This window comes from Hippocampus bargibanti, linkage group LG17 (genome assembly GCF_051943395.1).
Source record: "Hippocampus bargibanti isolate YZ-2025 linkage group LG17, ASM5194339v1, whole genome shotgun sequence".
Lineage (NCBI taxonomy): Eukaryota > Metazoa > Chordata > Actinopteri > Syngnathiformes > Syngnathidae > Hippocampus > Hippocampus bargibanti.
In genome coordinates this window covers 15,640,366-15,658,988 of record NC_142750.1, presented here as the reverse complement: position 1 = coordinate 15,658,988, position 18,623 = coordinate 15,640,366, and the positions used below count along the sequence as shown (strand labels likewise).

General features: G+C 41.3%; 1 protein-coding gene across 3 annotated transcripts in view; it reads left to right on the top strand.

The window, feature by feature from the left end:
• Positions 1-684: 684 nt before the first annotated feature.
• Positions 685-18,623, top strand: part of LOC148885970 (voltage-gated potassium channel KCNC1-like) — a 77,486-nt gene continuing 59,547 nt past the window's right edge. For all 3 annotated transcript variants that reach the window (XM_089018991.1, XM_089018990.1, XM_089018989.1), the window contains exon 1: positions 685-1,381. In XM_089018991.1, the coding sequence (XP_088875117.1) occupies positions 839-1,381 (543 nt within the window). In that variant the 5' untranslated portion in view covers positions 685-838. The remainder of the gene's footprint in view (positions 1,382-18,623) is intronic.

Below are 18,623 nucleotides of genomic sequence, written 5' to 3'. Positions count from 1 at the left end.
TTTGTTTTTGAAGAAAGCAGCATAACATTTCATTACAACATTTTCTCGCTGAATCCCACTTAATTAAAATGTTATCTCTTCAAAAGCCATTCTCAGACACAGTTGGACAATAATGTACAACGCGGATAATTGTGGTCGTGCTTGGCAATTTGATTGATTGGATCCAATAATAGGAATTTCAACAGTCCATGGGCCAAAAACCTTGCGCAGTGGCAATGTAAATGATTCATAAAACCAGGTTCTCATATACACTATAGCCCAGGGGTGTCAAAGTCATTTTTTTGCCGCGGGCCACATTGTAGTTATGGTTTCCTCCCGAGGGCCGTTATGAATTTGGTGAACCCATTAGAATGTTTAAATCCCTTCAAATAATACATATAGAGCACACAGCAAATTAATGAATAACTCGTTTTCAAATCTGAAGTCAAGAATAATGACTTTTATTGTGGTTGACATCCAAAAATATGAAATTTTGGCTCAGATTTTAGCAATCATCATGGAATTTAACGAGTTTGATTTGCTTTCGCGGACCGAAAACAATGATTTGGTGGGCCGGATTTGGCCCGCGGGCCTTGACTTTGACACCGGTGCTATAGCCTATATATCGACCCCCCCTGCCCACTCAAGCCTCAACCCACCCCAGCACACAGGCGCCAGCACTGACTCCTCCTTCGCTCCCCCCTCTCTCCTCTTCGTCTCCTTGACACCTTGCAAGGATGCCTTTGCGGAGACGACGCGCACAGCGGGCATCGGCAGCGAATGGGACAGCCTCTTAGCAGAATCAGCACCCCACCACCACTACTCGAGCGCACCGACTGAAGCATGCCCGATCGCAGCCATGACTTGCTCGGCGTCAGATAGCGAGAAGATCGTGATCAACTGCGGCGGGATCCGACACGAGACCTACCGGAGCACCTTGAAGACGCTGCCGGGCACGCGTTTGTCCTGGTTGACGGAGCCCGACGCCTACAGCAACTTCGACTACGACCCCAAGTCGGACGAGTTCTTCTTTGACCGCCACCCCGCCACTTTTGCCTTCATCCTCAATTACTACCGCACCGGGAAACTTCATTGTCCAAACGATGTTTGCGGGCCGCTCTTCGAGGACGAACTCGCCTTCTGGGGCATCGATGAGACGGACGTGGAAGCATGCTGCTGGATGAATTATCGGCAGCACCGCGACGCAGAGGAAGCACTGGACAGCTTCGAGAACCCCGAGCCAGACGCACCCGAGGAAGATCCGGCTCTTACCGGTGGAGCGGACGGTGACCTGAAGCGGCTGTGCATGCAGGAAGACGGTCGAAGGGCGACGTGGTGGGAGGTATGGCAGCCCAAGATGTGGGCGCTGTTTGAGGACCCGTACTCATCTAAATACGCCCGGGTGAGTGGTCGAGTGGCCTTGGGTTATTATCGGATTTTTTTTCGACATGCAGCTTTCACTGAATTGGTCAATCCAGTGTTGACTTTGCGCATTGCTGCGGGAAGAGTTTCTTCAAACCTGCATCGGTTAGAGAAATGACCGCAGATTCAGCATGCATAAAGACATGCACATGGAAAAAAGTTGAAGCAACAATAGTTTAACCGCAAAGTCGGATCCTCAAAACAGACAAATGAAATGCATATGATACTCAATGCTATGTGCTAGAAATGGGGACTAGTCCATAGCTATAATCTGATATTTTTGCATAAAATGTTCATTTAGAATCACCGTCCTTGGACAGAAAAAAAGAGAGTTTATGTCTTGCGTCATGCTGTTCATATACGTATAGATAATTCGCGCAAAATCCCTTAATGGCTCTAGTGAATCTCCAATTCAGGTCTAATTAGTGACCGTGGGTCTTTGTATTGTGTTCGACTGTAGGACATAACACTCGATCATGCTTTTCTGATTTTAATTTATAATAATTTCGGCACTGAATGACAGTCTATTACTAATCATTGCTGACATTGGTACATTTGACAATTCAGGACAACTCTTGTACCCCGCACTGCTGATTTTAATAGTCCCCCCAGAAATATTCGGAGAAAATGTGTTTCGCGGAGTGCACTTCTGATTCTGCAGATGGCATTTCTTGATTCCGCCGCTTGAAAGTTGGTTTTCTGCAATGACGTGCAGTCAGGTGAGGCAGTGCCTCACCTGTCATCATGGAAATATCAAATGAATAAATAAATTAAACTGTGATATGTATTTAGTGATTTGTACTTTAAAGGACAACCGACGTCTCCGGACAAGTTGTATCCATAATTTGTAAAATGGCTTCAAATGACTTCTACTGAGCGTATTTTAAAAAGATTCCACCGCATATAGCTATATTTCACGTAAGACTCGTGCTGAATATTCAGCAAGTCTTGTTTTTGAGTTGGTGACGAGTCCGCATGCAACGTCACTAAAGGAACGCCCCCTGACCGAAAAAAGACACATTGTAGCAGTCCTTCCATCACGTCAATGTATTTTGCTGTATTGTTTGGTCTGAAAACGTTGCGTTGCACCCAAAAGCCACCAGAAGAGGGTGTCCAAGCTCCATATAAGGAATTTATCAGCCTGTGGAAACAGAGGTGGCCACAGGAGGTCGCCATTTTGTGCCTCTTTTCTGGTGATCATTTCTCCCCAATGTTGCCTCAAAATGGCATGGAATAAATTCTTTAATCGATTGAAAACATGTATGCTTTCCTCTTCAGAACTATTTGAATCATATTCATAACTGGAGGTGTAACAAGAAAGCATATTCTCCGAATCTGAAGCCATTGTTTTGATTCTCAAGCAAAGACGTCTTGGCCGTGACGTCACAAACTAAGGGGGCGGGACTTTCTGAAAATGCCCAATTCGCAGCTCAATTTTTTGCAGATTTTGGACACTTTAAGTCATTTTTATGGGTGTTTTGCATTTGAATAAAACTATCATACTGCGTGTTTTGGGTATTTTAGATGCTATAAAAGTTTCTCTGACGTCAGTTAAGAAACAAAAAAATGACGTCGGTTGTCCTTTAAAATTCTTTTCCATTTAACTTCACCATTTTTGGATTTTTTTTCAAAATCGCTGAATTTTTCACATTTACCGTTCAAATACTAAGTAGAGACGAGCGGGGAGGCATTAGCCGGCTGAGCCTCACCATGGATTGCGCAATGACTATGCTAACTGCTGAGCTGGCTTGCTCTGCAGTGAGACCGCATTGCTGTCCCTCTGCATATCGCTACTTAAGTGTTCAAACACTTTGAGTATATGAATTAAATTTCTACAGTTTAGCTGGTGTATATAATGTAGAGTCACTTTACATTCTAAACACAGTACTATAGTGTTTATTTTATTTTTATCAAAACTGTGTGTATAGGTGAGGCACACAGTTCTCCTGCCTCATGACAGGGGGCGCTGGTGATTAGATTCTTCGTTTATAAGTAAAGGGAACACGGTAATCACATTTTTTTTATTTTTTTCTATGCTACAGTTCATATTAAGCATGCCAAATGACATTTTAAACAAACCATAACTGTTGCCAATCAAATGGTGAATAAGCTACTCTGTAGAGTGCATGTTTGTAAATCTGACTGTGATGACGTCAGTGCCTCACCAGCCATGAACCTCACCGCACGTCACTGGTTTTCTGTGAGCGTTCATGAAAAAAAAGCAAAACCAATACTGTGAAACATTGTGGTCACAAAACAATCACGGATAAACATTGGGGTTGTCTTTGGGTACATTTATTTAATAACAATAGTAATAATCAATTTCGTTTCTAAGCGCATTTCAAAACTCTCAAGGTCACTTTTCAGTCACAGGATCAGTTTTTGTGTGGGTGAGCAGCGGCAGCCACGAAACACATTCTGCAAAACATTGAGGAAAGTGAAAGTGAATGGTGATCATAAATGTAGCAATTTCTTTCATGATTTTAGAGTGCACATACGTTTGGGTGTAAGTGTATTAGTGTGTGTGTGTGTGTGTGTGTGTGTGTGTGTGTGTGTGTGTGTGTGTGTGTGAGTGTGTATTTTTACACCTGTTGTGAACATTTTTTTTGCTGCAAACCTGATTTCATTTTTGAGGCGGAACAAGTTATTTGAGAGCAAAGCTTTTATCAAAGTATAAACATCCACTTGCACTGGATATCGGGAACACACTGCTAAGAAATAGTTTTAATTAAGCTACCATTTTATCTTGGACGGGGATTTCTGTGATATCATCTTTTCTAGCCGTCTTCATGAAATGAGATGTCACCCAAAATCTCGTTACCCAAGAATATTTGGACCAATTCCCACATTGTTTATCTGTAGATATAGGATAATAAAAATAACGATATTTACTTCGTCAAGCACTCCCATGTGACGACTTGTTTTACGCGTGTCTCTTGACATTGTACTTTGTGTCACATCATGCATGCGTTACACATTTGTTTTTTGTTTTTACCATGTAAATGAGGTAATCAGAATCAGAAAGGCTTTAATATTCATAAAATCTTACATTAAAGAAAACCAATCTGAATTGGCAGTCTAAAGTAGCTTTCGATCTTGCTACTGTGATGGAATTGAACATGTAAATGCACTATTCAGTTTGAAGTCCACATTAAATTTCAGCATCGCGGAATTGCGTATTCCTGGGGGGAGTATTGGAAGTCGAGATAAATGCCCAACATATGCCTTTGAAATAAATGTGTGTCTGCCGCCAGCTTTCAAGTTTCAGGATCATTGGGATAATTATACAAGACCATAGTCTGGTGGACACTCCAGAAATTTTCATTTGAAAAATGTAATCAATAGGAAACATGTCACATAATAATAATAATAATACTAATAATAATAATAATAATAATAATTAATAATCAATTTCCGTTTCTAAGCACCTTTCAAAACTCTCAAGGTCATTTTACAGTTTTTCTGAGGGTGAGCAGCGACAGCCACACATGCCAGCGTTCACTGAAGCCCGAATGACTTAGATAAAAAGTTAGCTAGCTAGCTAATAGATGGCTAACTAGCTTATAGATAGCAAATACATAGCTAGCTAATAGATAACTAATAGCTTATAGATAGTAAATATATAGCTTGCTACCTAGTGAGCTAGCTAGCTAACAGATAGCAAATAGCTAGGTAGCCAGCTAGATCGTTAGCTAGACAGCCAGATAGCCGAGACACTCTCCTGACTTAGTTCCAGGCAGCAGGCTTCCGCTTCCACTCAGTGACTGTGTGAATGGTTGTGTGTCTCTAAAAGTACATTTCTTGCCAACAGTTCTACATGCAGTCTGCTTTTTGTGTAAAGTCAGATGGAATAAACCTCACCACAACCGTTAGCAGGATTGGCGGTATTGAATATAGATGATTGATTCATTTTTGAGCACAGATGGTACGAGACACGGTGGGACACCCCTGAGGCCAAATGAATTTTGATTAAATGGATTATATACGTTGTGGGCATTGGGCCACATGGCTATGTTGGGCTATGACTATTGCGTAGTTGAATACATGATGGATAAAAATGCAGAATTTCCACAGCCGCATCATGATTTTAATCACCAGATCCTTTTGTTGGATGTTGTTTGAAGAATAATTCTCAGTGATTCTCCCCTTGTCTCATTTATGGAACTTGCTAAAGTAAACGACATTTGCACTGTTCGACTACCAGATACCATCCAATACAACTTTATTTATGTTGCACTTTCACAACAGCTTTGGCTGTAACAAATTGCTTTAACATTCATCCCTCAATACATCCATTTTCCTTTTCTCACTAAAGAGTCACATTCACTCCCATTTCGGGTCATGGAGACAGCAGCATCTGTCGGGAAGCCCAGGTGTCTGTCTCTCCAGCAACTTCTTCTAGCTCTCCCAGGTGGATCTCGAGGCGTTCCCAGGCCAGTTCGTTGACATAGTTTCTCCAGGACGTCCAAAACACAAACGTTAACCAATGCATAAAATAAATATACTCACCATGTCTATTCTGGATGTGTCACCGGAGCATGCATGGTCAACAGTGGTCAAAGAATATCTTAGTTGTGTGGTGTTCTTTGTGCTTCTTCATTTTCCTTCTACTTGTCTTTCTTCTTCTTCCTAATTAGCAGGTGGCAGAGAACGTTCGTGGTGCGTCAGAGTGTAGTAATGCTGGGCTGTTGTATATTAAAGTATGTATGACAAAAAAAGACAGCATTTTAAAACTTTACTTGTACCTTCCTTTGCTGATGTCAGTCAACTTCAACATAATCTTACTTGAAGACGTTTAATTTGTGTTTGCGCACAAGCAATTTTGCACAGGAATTAGTGTGTGCGTGTGTGTCTGTGTGTGCGTGTGTGTGTATGGGGTGAATAGAATTACGCATAAATCTGAGCTGTAAAACAAGGCTGTGTGTATCGATGAAACGGTTTCTTCAGCCATCATCTGTACTTCTTTGAACATTTCGCTCAGCATCCTAATGGACAGAGGTGGCGGTGCCAGTCCACTTGCCCTAAGGTTGGGGGGAGCACTGGACTACTCCCTGAAGCTAATCTGATGACTTCTTTTGTCTGTCTGATTATGTTCTATGACTGGCTCTGATTTCACAATTCACTCTGGTATCACCTCATCAGCTTGACTAACCCTAAGTGTTAACGATCAAAGAAGTCTATTAAATCCAATTAAAACCTAAAACCACCATGGCAATTTGGTGAAATGTTTTGCTGTTTTACAAAAATTGCTTCTTGTACTCGTCTTTCAAACCATCTATTTTGTTTAGCTCAGATTTTAACCACGTTGTTGTAAAATGAGTGGTTGCTCGCTTTTAGGTGTATATGTACTGCAGATTGAGGCAGATTGCGCTAATGGAGATTTATCCTTGCGATGTTGATAAGATATTTTTTGAGCATTTGTTATACAATGAATTTTGTGTTGTCATAGGACCCTTTGTATTTTTAAATAAGGAAGCATTTTTTGTATTTTTACTGGGCTTCAATCTGCAGTACATATACACCTAAACGTTAGCAACCACTCGTTTGATTACAGTAAGGTTAAAATCTTAGCTAAACAAAATAGATGCTTTGAAATAGGAGTACAAAGCTTTTCGGATTAGGAGCGAGATGTCGGACACCTTCAAAGAAGTACAGATGACGGCTGAAGAAACCTTTTCACGACTGAGAGTTTACACAGATGTAAAGCTGTGTGTAGAAAAACATATCTGAAGCTGAATTTAAAGGTGGCTCAATACTGGCTGGCGATTCAGAATATTTTTTATTCAGTTTTTTTCCCTTAGTGGAGCCATTAAATAATCAACATTTAGCTGTAATTAGCATGACATCATAGCTGCAATGATTGCACAAGGTTGACCATAAATTCAGACATCCATGATCTTAATCAGCCAAATCCTGCCTTTTTACCCTTGATATACAAAACCCACAGTCAGAAAATGATATGACAGCAAAATGAATAATGGGAAAACCAAATACGATGGCAGTGAAAAAACAAAAAGGAATTTGTTGGGGAAGGGGAGAGTCAAAATGAAAACAAAGGTGACTTTTAAAGTAGTGCAGTCTAAAATGTGATTGCCAGTACAGTAGCAAAACGGTAGCTTGGGAAGATGAAGGGGAGGGTGCCAGTGCAGCCGCATCTGCAGTAACAGCCGCAGCACTTCAGATTTGGCAGCGCTTTACTTTTACCCGATTAGCTCAATTGATGGCCATGGGAATTTTGAAAGACGCCATGAGAATATTAAAGAGCACGCTTGTTCAATGCATTCATGAGACAAGCCGTTTTTTTGTAATCACCTAGAAAATAGATTCTTTTTCCGAGTATTGCAAGTAAGCAGATTATTCCTATTCGGATACCCCAAAATCCCCTTGTATACTTTTCAATCATCCATTATCTGCTACGTGTCTCCCTACACCCCACCCCCATTTCACACCTCCTCCCGTTCATTGGTGGATGTCATCCAGCTGACACTTGTGCTATGGCATCACACTGCAGTGCCTCTAGTAGCTGACTGTGCGGTACTCTGCAGCATAGGACAGAGCCACGCACTGAGAAAAGGGGTGTTTTTGGTCTGCAGGAGTTGGGGGTGGATGAGAAGGCGCAAATAGGACGGAACGGTCATAGAGGATGAGGGACAGGGTAGGGGTCATTTCCTACCTCACCACCACATCACCCAGTCCCTATTTCTTTTTTTGCTGAGCTCAGCATGCTGGTTTACTCATACCCCTTTATCGATCCGGGTGTACGTCTTTGCTCGTGTTATTTAGGCGGATTTCTCAGCTCATTTGTGTTCCTTTGTAAGCAAAGTCTCACAAACACATTCCCAAACACATTCCCTGTCTCTTTCTCAATCTCCCACCTCACATTCAATAAGATGATTGGGATGGTAATAATCAGTTCCAGACAAAATGCTTGGTCAATAAGCCCATTTTGCAAAAATGTGTTAACTTAGTATTATTCATTCGGGGTGTAACAATACATCTATTTAACCGATGTATCAATGGGCCTGCCGTGCGATCCAGCGACATCGATCTCGACTGAACTGTGTCCATCAGGGGTGTCACACTCTCTTTTTTCCATGGGCCAGATTTTAGTTACAGTTTCACTTGGAGGGATGTTATGATTGAAACTAAATAAAGAAGTTAAGAATAATGTTTTTCTTGTTCATATCTTAGGCTACTGTATTGAGGGTTTGAAAAAATGCTTACAGTGTTAATCTTATTTATTAAAAATAAAAATTAAAAAAATGTGGTCAAGATTGTAGCAAGCATCATAAAAGTTGACATCATTGATTTGCTTTCGCGAAACAAAATGAGCTGGGTCCTGGGCCTTGAGTTTATATCAGGGGTCGGGAACCTTTTTGACGAAGAGAACCATAAAAGTAAAATACAGTAAAGTCTCGTTATATCGATATCGGATATATCGATAGTCCCGGTTATATCGATACTATTTCTATGCAAACAGGGTCGGATATATCGATAGTCCCGGTTATATCGATATTTTTTCGGACTCCCTTGAATATCGATATAACGAGACTTTACTGTATTTGGAAATGTTTTTCAGTGAGAGCAACACACACGCACACACACGCACACACACACACACACACACACACGCACACACACACACACACACACACACACACACACACACACACACACACACACGCAAACTAGCACGCAAATACGCACATGTGCGGGGCCACTTTTCAACAAAATGTCAGAATGTATTATTTAAAATAACTTTGTGATAGTACTCACCGTTAACATGAATGGCTTTCCGTTCCTCGAGATTTGTAAAAATCCAGCCAAATGATTGTAATGAAAGTCAACTTGCCGGGTCCATAGGCGAAGTTACTGCTAGCTAGCCTGCATACGGCTCATTAGCTTCCACACTTGCTTTCTGCTGTCTCTCGCAGAAGTATATTGATGCTAACGTTAGCACGAGGCTTGTTAAAATGCCACTGACATTCGACTGTTTCATCAATTGTATTGTTTCATTGCAAATTAGAATCACAGCCTTTTCTTTCCACAAAGGCAAATCCTCCGGTGCATTCAAGCTGAAGTGTACTCGCCATTTTTTTAGTCGTTGGGCTTTTTAAACAGGCGTTTACCTGTTTCAACATGACGACCAGTATCACCCAATCAAAAGTGCACTTTCCGCCAACTGCAGCCCCTAACAGGAAATGAACAGCAAACAAGTGAGAATATGTATTTGTTCTATTAGCGAGCCATATGCAATCATGAAAGAGTGTATATCGATGCTGGCCACATATCATTTTTATGTCATTGATGAATTGAACAAATGAACAAAATAATGATATTACTCAAAATTTTTCGTATCTAGTCAACAGCGGGATTACTTACGCAGCACAGATCATCACAGATCAACATTGAGTATGGCAGTAAGGAAGGAGATTTATAATAAGCCTTAGATAAGAATTTTGCCTTGTATAGGCTTTGCAAATGTTGAGTGAAATGTGACAGGAATGCAACAAGTTGGTGGCACATCTCAACTGGAGGCGTTGCATCAAACCGCATCAAACCTGAAGGAACGAATCAGAGGAGGCTACCATGCAAGGTCGACATCATTCACAATAATAAAATACATACTGACCTCCTCCTTGGCAGTCCATCGGTTACGAAGATGATGTAGCTTCCTTCTCCTGTGGTGTATTGGACAGTGGTTGCTGGCGACGATGCCACTGTAGGAGACTATGAAGCCCAATTCTGGAGCCACAAATCCTGCCACATTCAGGACATGTGAGGCCCAGATCAGGTTGCCAAGGCGGCACTGGAACAGCACAAAGGTGTCTTTACTGGCACCGCACTATTCTCCACTGGGTGCATTTATCTTCCAGGTGTGCCACCCCTTTGTGGCACAAGGAACGCCAGAGTGGCCTGTTAGCTGCAGCAGACTCCAGATCCCTGGGCTTGATGTTGGACCGCTTGAGAGTCTGTTTGAGTGTGGTCTTGTATCGCAGCTTTGAACCACCAGGTTTCCTATTTGCTGACAAGAGTTGTCCATAAAGCACATGTCAAGGCAAATGACAGCCAGGCATCCAGATGTCTAACCCACCGGACTTGCCTCTTTGCTAGTGTGGCCTCGATACTGATGAGTCAGTGCTTTAAAGGATGTCAGTGTGTGGGACACGATCTTGCCAGGTGATGCCAAGGATGTCTAGGAGGCACCTGATGTGGAATGCATCAAGGTATCTGACATGGCGTCCATAGATGGTCCAGGCTTCTGACACACACACTGCCAGGTAGACTGCGACTTTTGTTGATATTCTTACATGGTTCGCCTCGAACTCACGAGTACGCAATCTGCAAAAACCATTGGAGGCTTGGTTGATGCGGGCCTGGATGTCATCATCAATTTGACAGGAGGGTGTTAGAACGCTGCAGAGGTAGCTGAATTGCTCGACAACATGGAGTGGTGTAGCACTGAGGGTGAACACGGGGCGGGGGGTGTAGAAGTCTCTTTTACCATGACCTCGGTTTTGATTACATTGATCACGAGACCTCATTGTTTCTAAACATTGCCTTCTCAGTTTGCACTTCCTTATCTGCCGGTTTGTTTTGCCATTAAACAATATATCCACCAGGGTCCCCCTTCGCCCTCTGCGTTTTCAGGATAATTCTGCGACTGAGCTTTCATGCTCTCTTCTGTCAAGAGAGAGAGAGAGAGAGAGAGAGAGAGAGAGAGAGAGAGAGAGAGAGAGAGAGAGAGAGAGAGGGAGGCAGGGGGGAAGGGAGTGGGCATGATGGTGTGTGCACTGTATTTGGTGATGCATCAAGAACTAGTATTTAACCTCTGCATAATCTTTCCTGGCACCACATAACGCGTCCGTAACGACATCAAGCTCCAAAGCATCCCAACATGCAAAGCATAGCCAATGAAGAGGTTGTGTGGCGAAACCTCATTCTTGATTTAACCACTAGGTGGGCACGCATGCGCACACACCCCACCCCCACACACCCACACACACACCCACACACACACGTTTTGCTACATGGTGGGGACATGGTGTGCAAAAGTTTTGACCCGTGGGAACCCAATTTCAAACATGTCTCCCAGGACATGAAGTGGGAGGTCAACACCAACTCTGTCTTGAGAAAGGCCCAACAGAGAATGTACTTCCTGAGGCTGCTAAAGAAGCATGGCCTGCCACAGGAGGTGCTGCAACATTTCTACACGGCTGTCATCGAATCCATCCTGTGTTCTTCCATCACCGTTTGGTTCGGGGCCGCCACAAAATCCGACTTCAACGGACAGTTAGGACGGCGGAAAAAATCATTGGCACCGCCCTACCCACTCTCGAGGACTTGCACACTGCAAGAATCCAAACTAGGGCGCGGAAAATCCTACTGGACGCTCCGCACCCTGCCCACCACCTTTTCCAGCTACTCCCCTCAGGCAGGCGCTACCGATCCATGCGCACCAAATCCAGCAGACATTTAAACAGCTTCTTCCCCCAAGCCATTAACTCTTTGAACTCTTTGAACTCTTTCAACAGTAGCCAAAATGGAACTGTATAGTGCCACTTAGCAGTTTTTTTGACGACGATACTAGTGCAGCGTGTTCTACCGGAAACAAATTCCTTGTGTGTTCTACATACTTGGCAATAAAGATGATTCTTATTCTGACTCTGATGACAAAAAAACATTTATGGAACTCATAAAAATTTGATTTTAAGACCCACATTTTTTAGCCTGTGCTCACTCAGAAATCACTTTAAAACGGCATAATTATTGATTTAATTTTTCCAGGTTTTTCTCAACTCCGTGGGGACTTAACAAATCATGTCAATCCAAAACTACCAGCAGGTGGCGCTTATTTTTTTCAAGAGACAATATTTAGAGCCTGTAAGGTCAGCAATTGTGTTTTGCAGGAGCCATGATCGTATATTTTTTGACAATTGTAAATTTTGAACACATAAATTGTGAAATATTTTGTTCACATGCACAACTGGGTCCAAGCCCCCTCCCATTTTCTGACACGATATCCGACAGAATAATCAAGCACCAGATGTAGTTCTGCCAGGTTTTGTCACAACCAAAAGTTTGACTGCATCCTGTATTGGAATTTTCAATGTCTCTTCTTTTCCTTTCGGCTTTTCCCTTCAAGGGGTCACCACAGCAAATCAGTGTCCTCCATCTTGAGAGGTTTGATCCGCATGTTTGTTTTGGCCAAGCTTGTGCTATTCTTTATTATTTATCTGTGAATTACATCCCATTGGTGCTGCCAGCCAGTTGAGTGTTGAGTTCCAACACTTGGTATGCTATTTGTGTAGTTTTTAGATTTTTATGTTTTTTAATCTATGGAAAATATCTCTTGTCTTTTAATTACATATTGACTAACAACCTGTGCAGATCGGACCTACTTGACAATGTTTTAATTTTCTCAATTTTCAATCTAAGTAGCTAGAACAAACTTTTTCTTGCATATTTATTGGATTGGATTTGACTTTATTAGTTACAAATTTACATTTCACAGCAGCAAAGTTATGAAAGAAATGAAAGTAGAAAAGCAAAATACAGAAGCTGCTGGAAAGCCAGCCACTCTCGCGGCGCCGTCTTGAAGTCAAAAGAACAAAAAAACTAAATAACAAATAACATGACAATTATAAAATAGATTGAAGAGAATCAAGTAACTTAACACTGCTCATGTACCAATTTCAATGGCAGCCTTCAATCATTTTAATAATTGAAATACATCAACCTGAAACTTCAAACATTCAAGACATTGTGGTAAGAAAATAAATACAAATTGATTTCATATTAACAAATGTGTGTAAAACGTTGAAGACTGAAATAAAAGTGCTGGACAAAATTGGTGTGTCCAGAAGTTTAGTCGACAAATATTCAAGAAAAAAAAAACACTCAATATGTTGAAATAAAAGCTATTGTCTCTGTGTTGTATTGAAATGTGCCAGAAACAAGTGCACATGACACATATAACATACATAAAAACAATGCATTGTTCCAGCTGCCAAACCTAACCTTTCCTTAGTTTCGAACCTAACCTTAACTGCGTTTTGCGGACATTCTCATTAATTTATCAATGCGTTTTTTCATGAAATATTTCACTCGCTTCCAAGTTCTCCCTTTCAATGCTTCTGGTGAAGCCTTAATGCAGTTCATGCATTCGTCTTTGCCTGGAACCTTGAGAGACCTGATGGAGTCCTTTCCAGCAGCTCATGTATTTCTTTTTTCTACTTTGATTCCTTTCATCACTTTGCTGCTGTGAAATGTAAATTTCTCCACTGTGAGCGTGGATTTCTTCTTCTGTTCACTTTTTTACCTTCATTTTTACTTCTTCCTTCCCAATATAAAATGGGACAGTAAATTAATAGTCCTCCAAAAGTTAAGACACAGGCCATTGCTGTCTAAAGTCATCATTGGTCTGTTTTGTAACAGTTTTGTAGTTTTTATACATCAAATGATAACACATTCACAAGCCACTAGATAAAAGTTTACATTCAGAGATCTATTAGTAGTAAACACAGAATCAATATATTGAGTTCAACAAAATCAGGAATATGTACTTCAGGGCTATGTTCACTGTGCAGGTCTGAATGCAATTCAGATTTTTTTGGTGGGATCAATTTCTTTTGTAAGGGTTCACATTACATGAAGAAATGCTTATCTAACTACTACTGAGAAAACATGATTTTAAAGATTCCATTCCGATTTCTATACACCCTCACTTGAAGTTGTTCAATACTAAATATCCCATAGAATGTTATGAGGAGGAAGAGATATAGAGCATTTTTTGTAGGATAATAATACTTTATGGTAATCAAAAACAAAAATAATGTCTCATATTTCCCCTACCCATACAGTATATAGACCCATACGACTCTTGCTTGTCAGATGATAACTCAGTCACGAACCAAGAGAAAACAATTTACAGTGTGGTGGAACAGGCACCTTCTTGATGAGCAGCATCATCCAATCTGACCTACCTGCACAAAAAAAACAGGTCTCTTGTTTCTATTTATAATTGTATTTTATTTATTGCATTCTATTTGTGATTGTATTTTATTTATTATAGTACCTATGCTTGTCTGTGACTGTAAAGTGTCCTTGAGAGCTTTGAAAGGCACTTCAAATGTAATGTATTATTATTATCATCATTATCATCATTATAATAATAATTATTATTATTATTGTAAATAAAAATAAAACAGAACATATGTGTACCGTCTGTAATATACCCGACACCAAACACATAACTGGATTTCGGTTGGGTACGTTGCTGTCTCAGCATCAATGACTGCTTGTAACTTCTCTCACTCTCCTTGTGCAATATTAGATTAGATCACATTACATTACCCTTTATTATACTCACTTTGGAGAAATTCACAAGTATTCTGAATTTACAATTATTTTCTGTGTCAACATTAATATATACTGACATGTATGACACCAATGGTCTACATTTTTGGGAAGGCATTGAACAACATATATGTTGACCTAAAAGAAATTAAAGTCATAAACATACCAGATGATTGTGGCGATGATGTTGATGTAGGAGTACATTTTGTCATATCTTCATCGTCCTCATCATCAGTGCCTGACATATCAGTGTCAACACAGTTTTTCTGAGGAACAGAGGAAACACAGATAAAACCTCAGCTGGCAGAGAAAAAAATGGGTGCAATTATTTCCTAAAATATGCAGATGTGTTCTTACCATGGGGATCAATGTTTATTTCATCCAAATTCTTGCCCTTAAACTGGAACCAGAGCGATGAGTACCTTGCTAATTTTTGCAAGCTGCAATGTCCCCTCCGGAAGCCGATAAAATTGACGGTGCACTCTGATATCATGGCCGAGGAAGTCTGCCAGCTTGTCCATTTCATTGTCTTTTAAATCGAGAACTTTGGACATTGTGGCCATGTGCTTTCTCAATTTTGTGGAAGACAATGCTTCCAGATTTTTTTGCCCCACAGTTTAGGGCTATCTGACGAATTACATCAGATCCTCTGAAGTGACTGGGGGCTTGTGGTCTTGCAAAAAAGAATGTGTTTTCATCCAGTATCCCACATTCATGACGAGTATTGGCAAGTAACGTCATGGATGTCTGCACTTCAGGTGTCAGGAGAATGGGAACCTTTTGCCCTGTTTACCTTGTATTTCAATTCTTTGGAAGTGCTCACGCAGGTTTACGCTCAAGGTCAGACAAAGCCAGCTCCACATCCGGATGTGTTGACGATGTATCTCTCAAAGTAAACGCAGTACTGGCATCTTAGAAACTTCCCTTTCTCTTCTCCGGTTGAAAAGGATAATTTCGTAAAGTGTAAGTTTTGCAAGTTTTCCCCATTGTTTCCTACTTGTGTCTTCTTTGAGTTTTGTTTGGTACACCTGCCTTTGGACCTCAAGATACTCATGCATCTGTTTCACATCTTCGGTAAAAGGCAGAAGTTGAGGAACATTCCATTTTGCCTCACACAGGTTTCTGAGGGCCTGGTGCAACAGATTTGTTTAAACACCCGTGCATTATTAATGGCATTGTCATCACCTGAGATTAATCCTTCACATTCAATAATATTTGCAATTTTCCTGAGGTTGTGGGCAAACTTGAGTGCTAAGGACGGTATTTTGAATGCATTTAATTGCTCATTTAAGCCAGCCACCTTCCTCACTGCTTCGATCACACGAGGGAAATTTACTGGGATTGAGAAATCCACTATGTCTTGAAGCTTTCCATGTTTCTTCCCCTGTAGAAGCAGTCGTCCTGTCTCAAGCATCTTCTGTCTGATGTAGTCATGTTTTGAGACATCATGCCCATGCTGATTGAAGAGGCATTCCCCAAATTTCAGAATCACCTGTTCGCTACACACAGTATTTGTGATTGCATCTTGATGCATAGCAAGCACCATTTTCCAAAACTGTTCATTTACACCATCTGGAACTGGCTGAACATATTGACACAAGGCCTGAACCCTAGTCTTTCCTGGTTTCAAATTTTGCACATGCATGTTTAAGTGACACCTCCGCTTGTGCCATGTGTGCGAAACACACAGAAGTGAGATTTGTTGAAGAGCCTGCCGCCATCTGTTTTCCTTTTAAAAGTCATGACCTTCATATCAGAACCACTGGAGGAAGCTGTTTGCTGGTGTTATGAGTCAGATGAGTCGGCACAAGTCACGCGTCTTTGTGTCTGTGGCTTAGAGGAATTGGCCAGATGTAAGCTTTTTGATTCATGAGGTTTATCCGTGTCCAGGGTAAAAGAAGGTGTCACGTGTCTTTTTTCTTATATGAAGTTACATCGATGAGAAGGTTTCTTCAGCCGTCATCTGTACAAAAGTGAAGGCTTCAGACGTTTCGCCTCCTATCCAAGAGGCTTCGTCAGCGAACTAAAGTCTGACTGGTCGTATCGGCCCCATTTATATATCCCTAATGTCCAGACATGGTGGCGCCGGACACAGCTATGATAGGTCCCTACTCTCAGGTTGGGGGGGCAGAGGACCCCTCCCTGTGGCCCCACTGATTGTTCCTACATTCCTGACTAACGACTGGCCTATTACTCCCACTCCCCCCGGTATCACCTCATCAGCATTACGAAAGTTGCCTAACCTGTTTTGCCTAAGCAGGCTATTGTATGAACGATCCAAATTGAACCTCACCCCACCAGAAGTTACATGTACTTTCCGTGGGTTGGTCGAAGGCACTTTCCGTATTTTTGTCCTCTTTTTCTTCTTCTGCTCTGTTTCTTCTACTGAGCTGTCACTTGTTTGTTCTCTAGGTTTGGGAACATATTCATCATCAGTATTGTCAGAACTCGACAGAGAAACGTCCATGATTTGTTCAATCATTTTCATGTTAAGCTGAAAGAGGGAGAGACAGAGAGAGAGATTACTCACCGTAAAATCCTGTACATAATTTGTGCCCCCCACCCTTGTGTGTGTATGTATATATAGATGTATATATAGATGGATATAGAGACACATACAGAGACACAGACAGAGACACAGAGACACAGACAGAGACACGGACAGAGAGAGACAGAGACAGAGACACAGACAGACAGACAGACAGACAGACAGACAGACAGATAGATAGACAGATAGATAGATAGATAGATAGATAGATAGATAGATAGATAGATAGATAGATAGATAGATAGATAGATAGATACACACATATATATACACATATATACATATACATAAATATATACATATACATATACAGTGAGCTCTCAACTTACGAACACCTTATATTACGAACCTTTCATCTTACGAACGTCAAATTTATGAAAATTAAACCTTATAATAAGCACTATTTTCATAATACACACCCACCACGGCTGGTCCATCAAGCACACAACCTTCGGATCTGGCGGAGTGATCTTCGGCGGAAGCACACGGCCGAACAGCGCTCCAGCCAGCGCTACTTTCCAGTCCCCCTCTCGTTGAATGCACACGTCGATCGCCTACTTGGAGCTTTTTGCTGATAATTTTACTATGATGGGACCGAAAAAAAAAAACACCACAGGCTCGTGTTCAGCTCAAGAAGACACAAAATAAAATCACCGTCGCTGAGAAGAAGGAGATAATTAAAAAACACTAACAAGGTGTGCATTTGTGTTATTTAGTGGCCGAGCACGGCTACGCTAAATCAACCATTGCTACCATTCTCCGGAACAGAAAAGCCATCGAAGGTGCATCTGTTGCAAAAGGTGTTTCCGTGCTCTCAAAGCGACGGGCAAAGCGTCTCGGGCAATCGAAGAAGTTGAAAAACTTCTGTTAATTTGGATTAACGAAAAGCAGCTATCCGGCGACAGCGTGAGTAAAGCTATTTTATGCGAGAAAGCACGGCTAATTCACGCCGTAATAAAGGCAATGTTGGCAAAGTGGAATGATGTGCAGGCTTTTACCGAACAGTTCCATCCAGAAAAGACTGTGGCTATGACAATCATCAACATGATGAACGATAATGTGATGCCTCAGCTTCGTAAGACCTGACAAGTCAGAAAGCAACAGGTGTCAATTAAGAGGTTTTTAATCAGCAAAAATGATGAGGAGTCTCCAAAGAAAAAAGAGAGAAGCCACACCAGAGGTTAAGTTACCAACAGTCCTTATGGAAGGTGACTCTCCTTCCATAAGCCATCAACGACCATCAAAAAGATAAATCAAACTTTATTTTACAGCACAGTTTATTTCTTTAATTACAGTCCTCATGTAATGTGCCTCT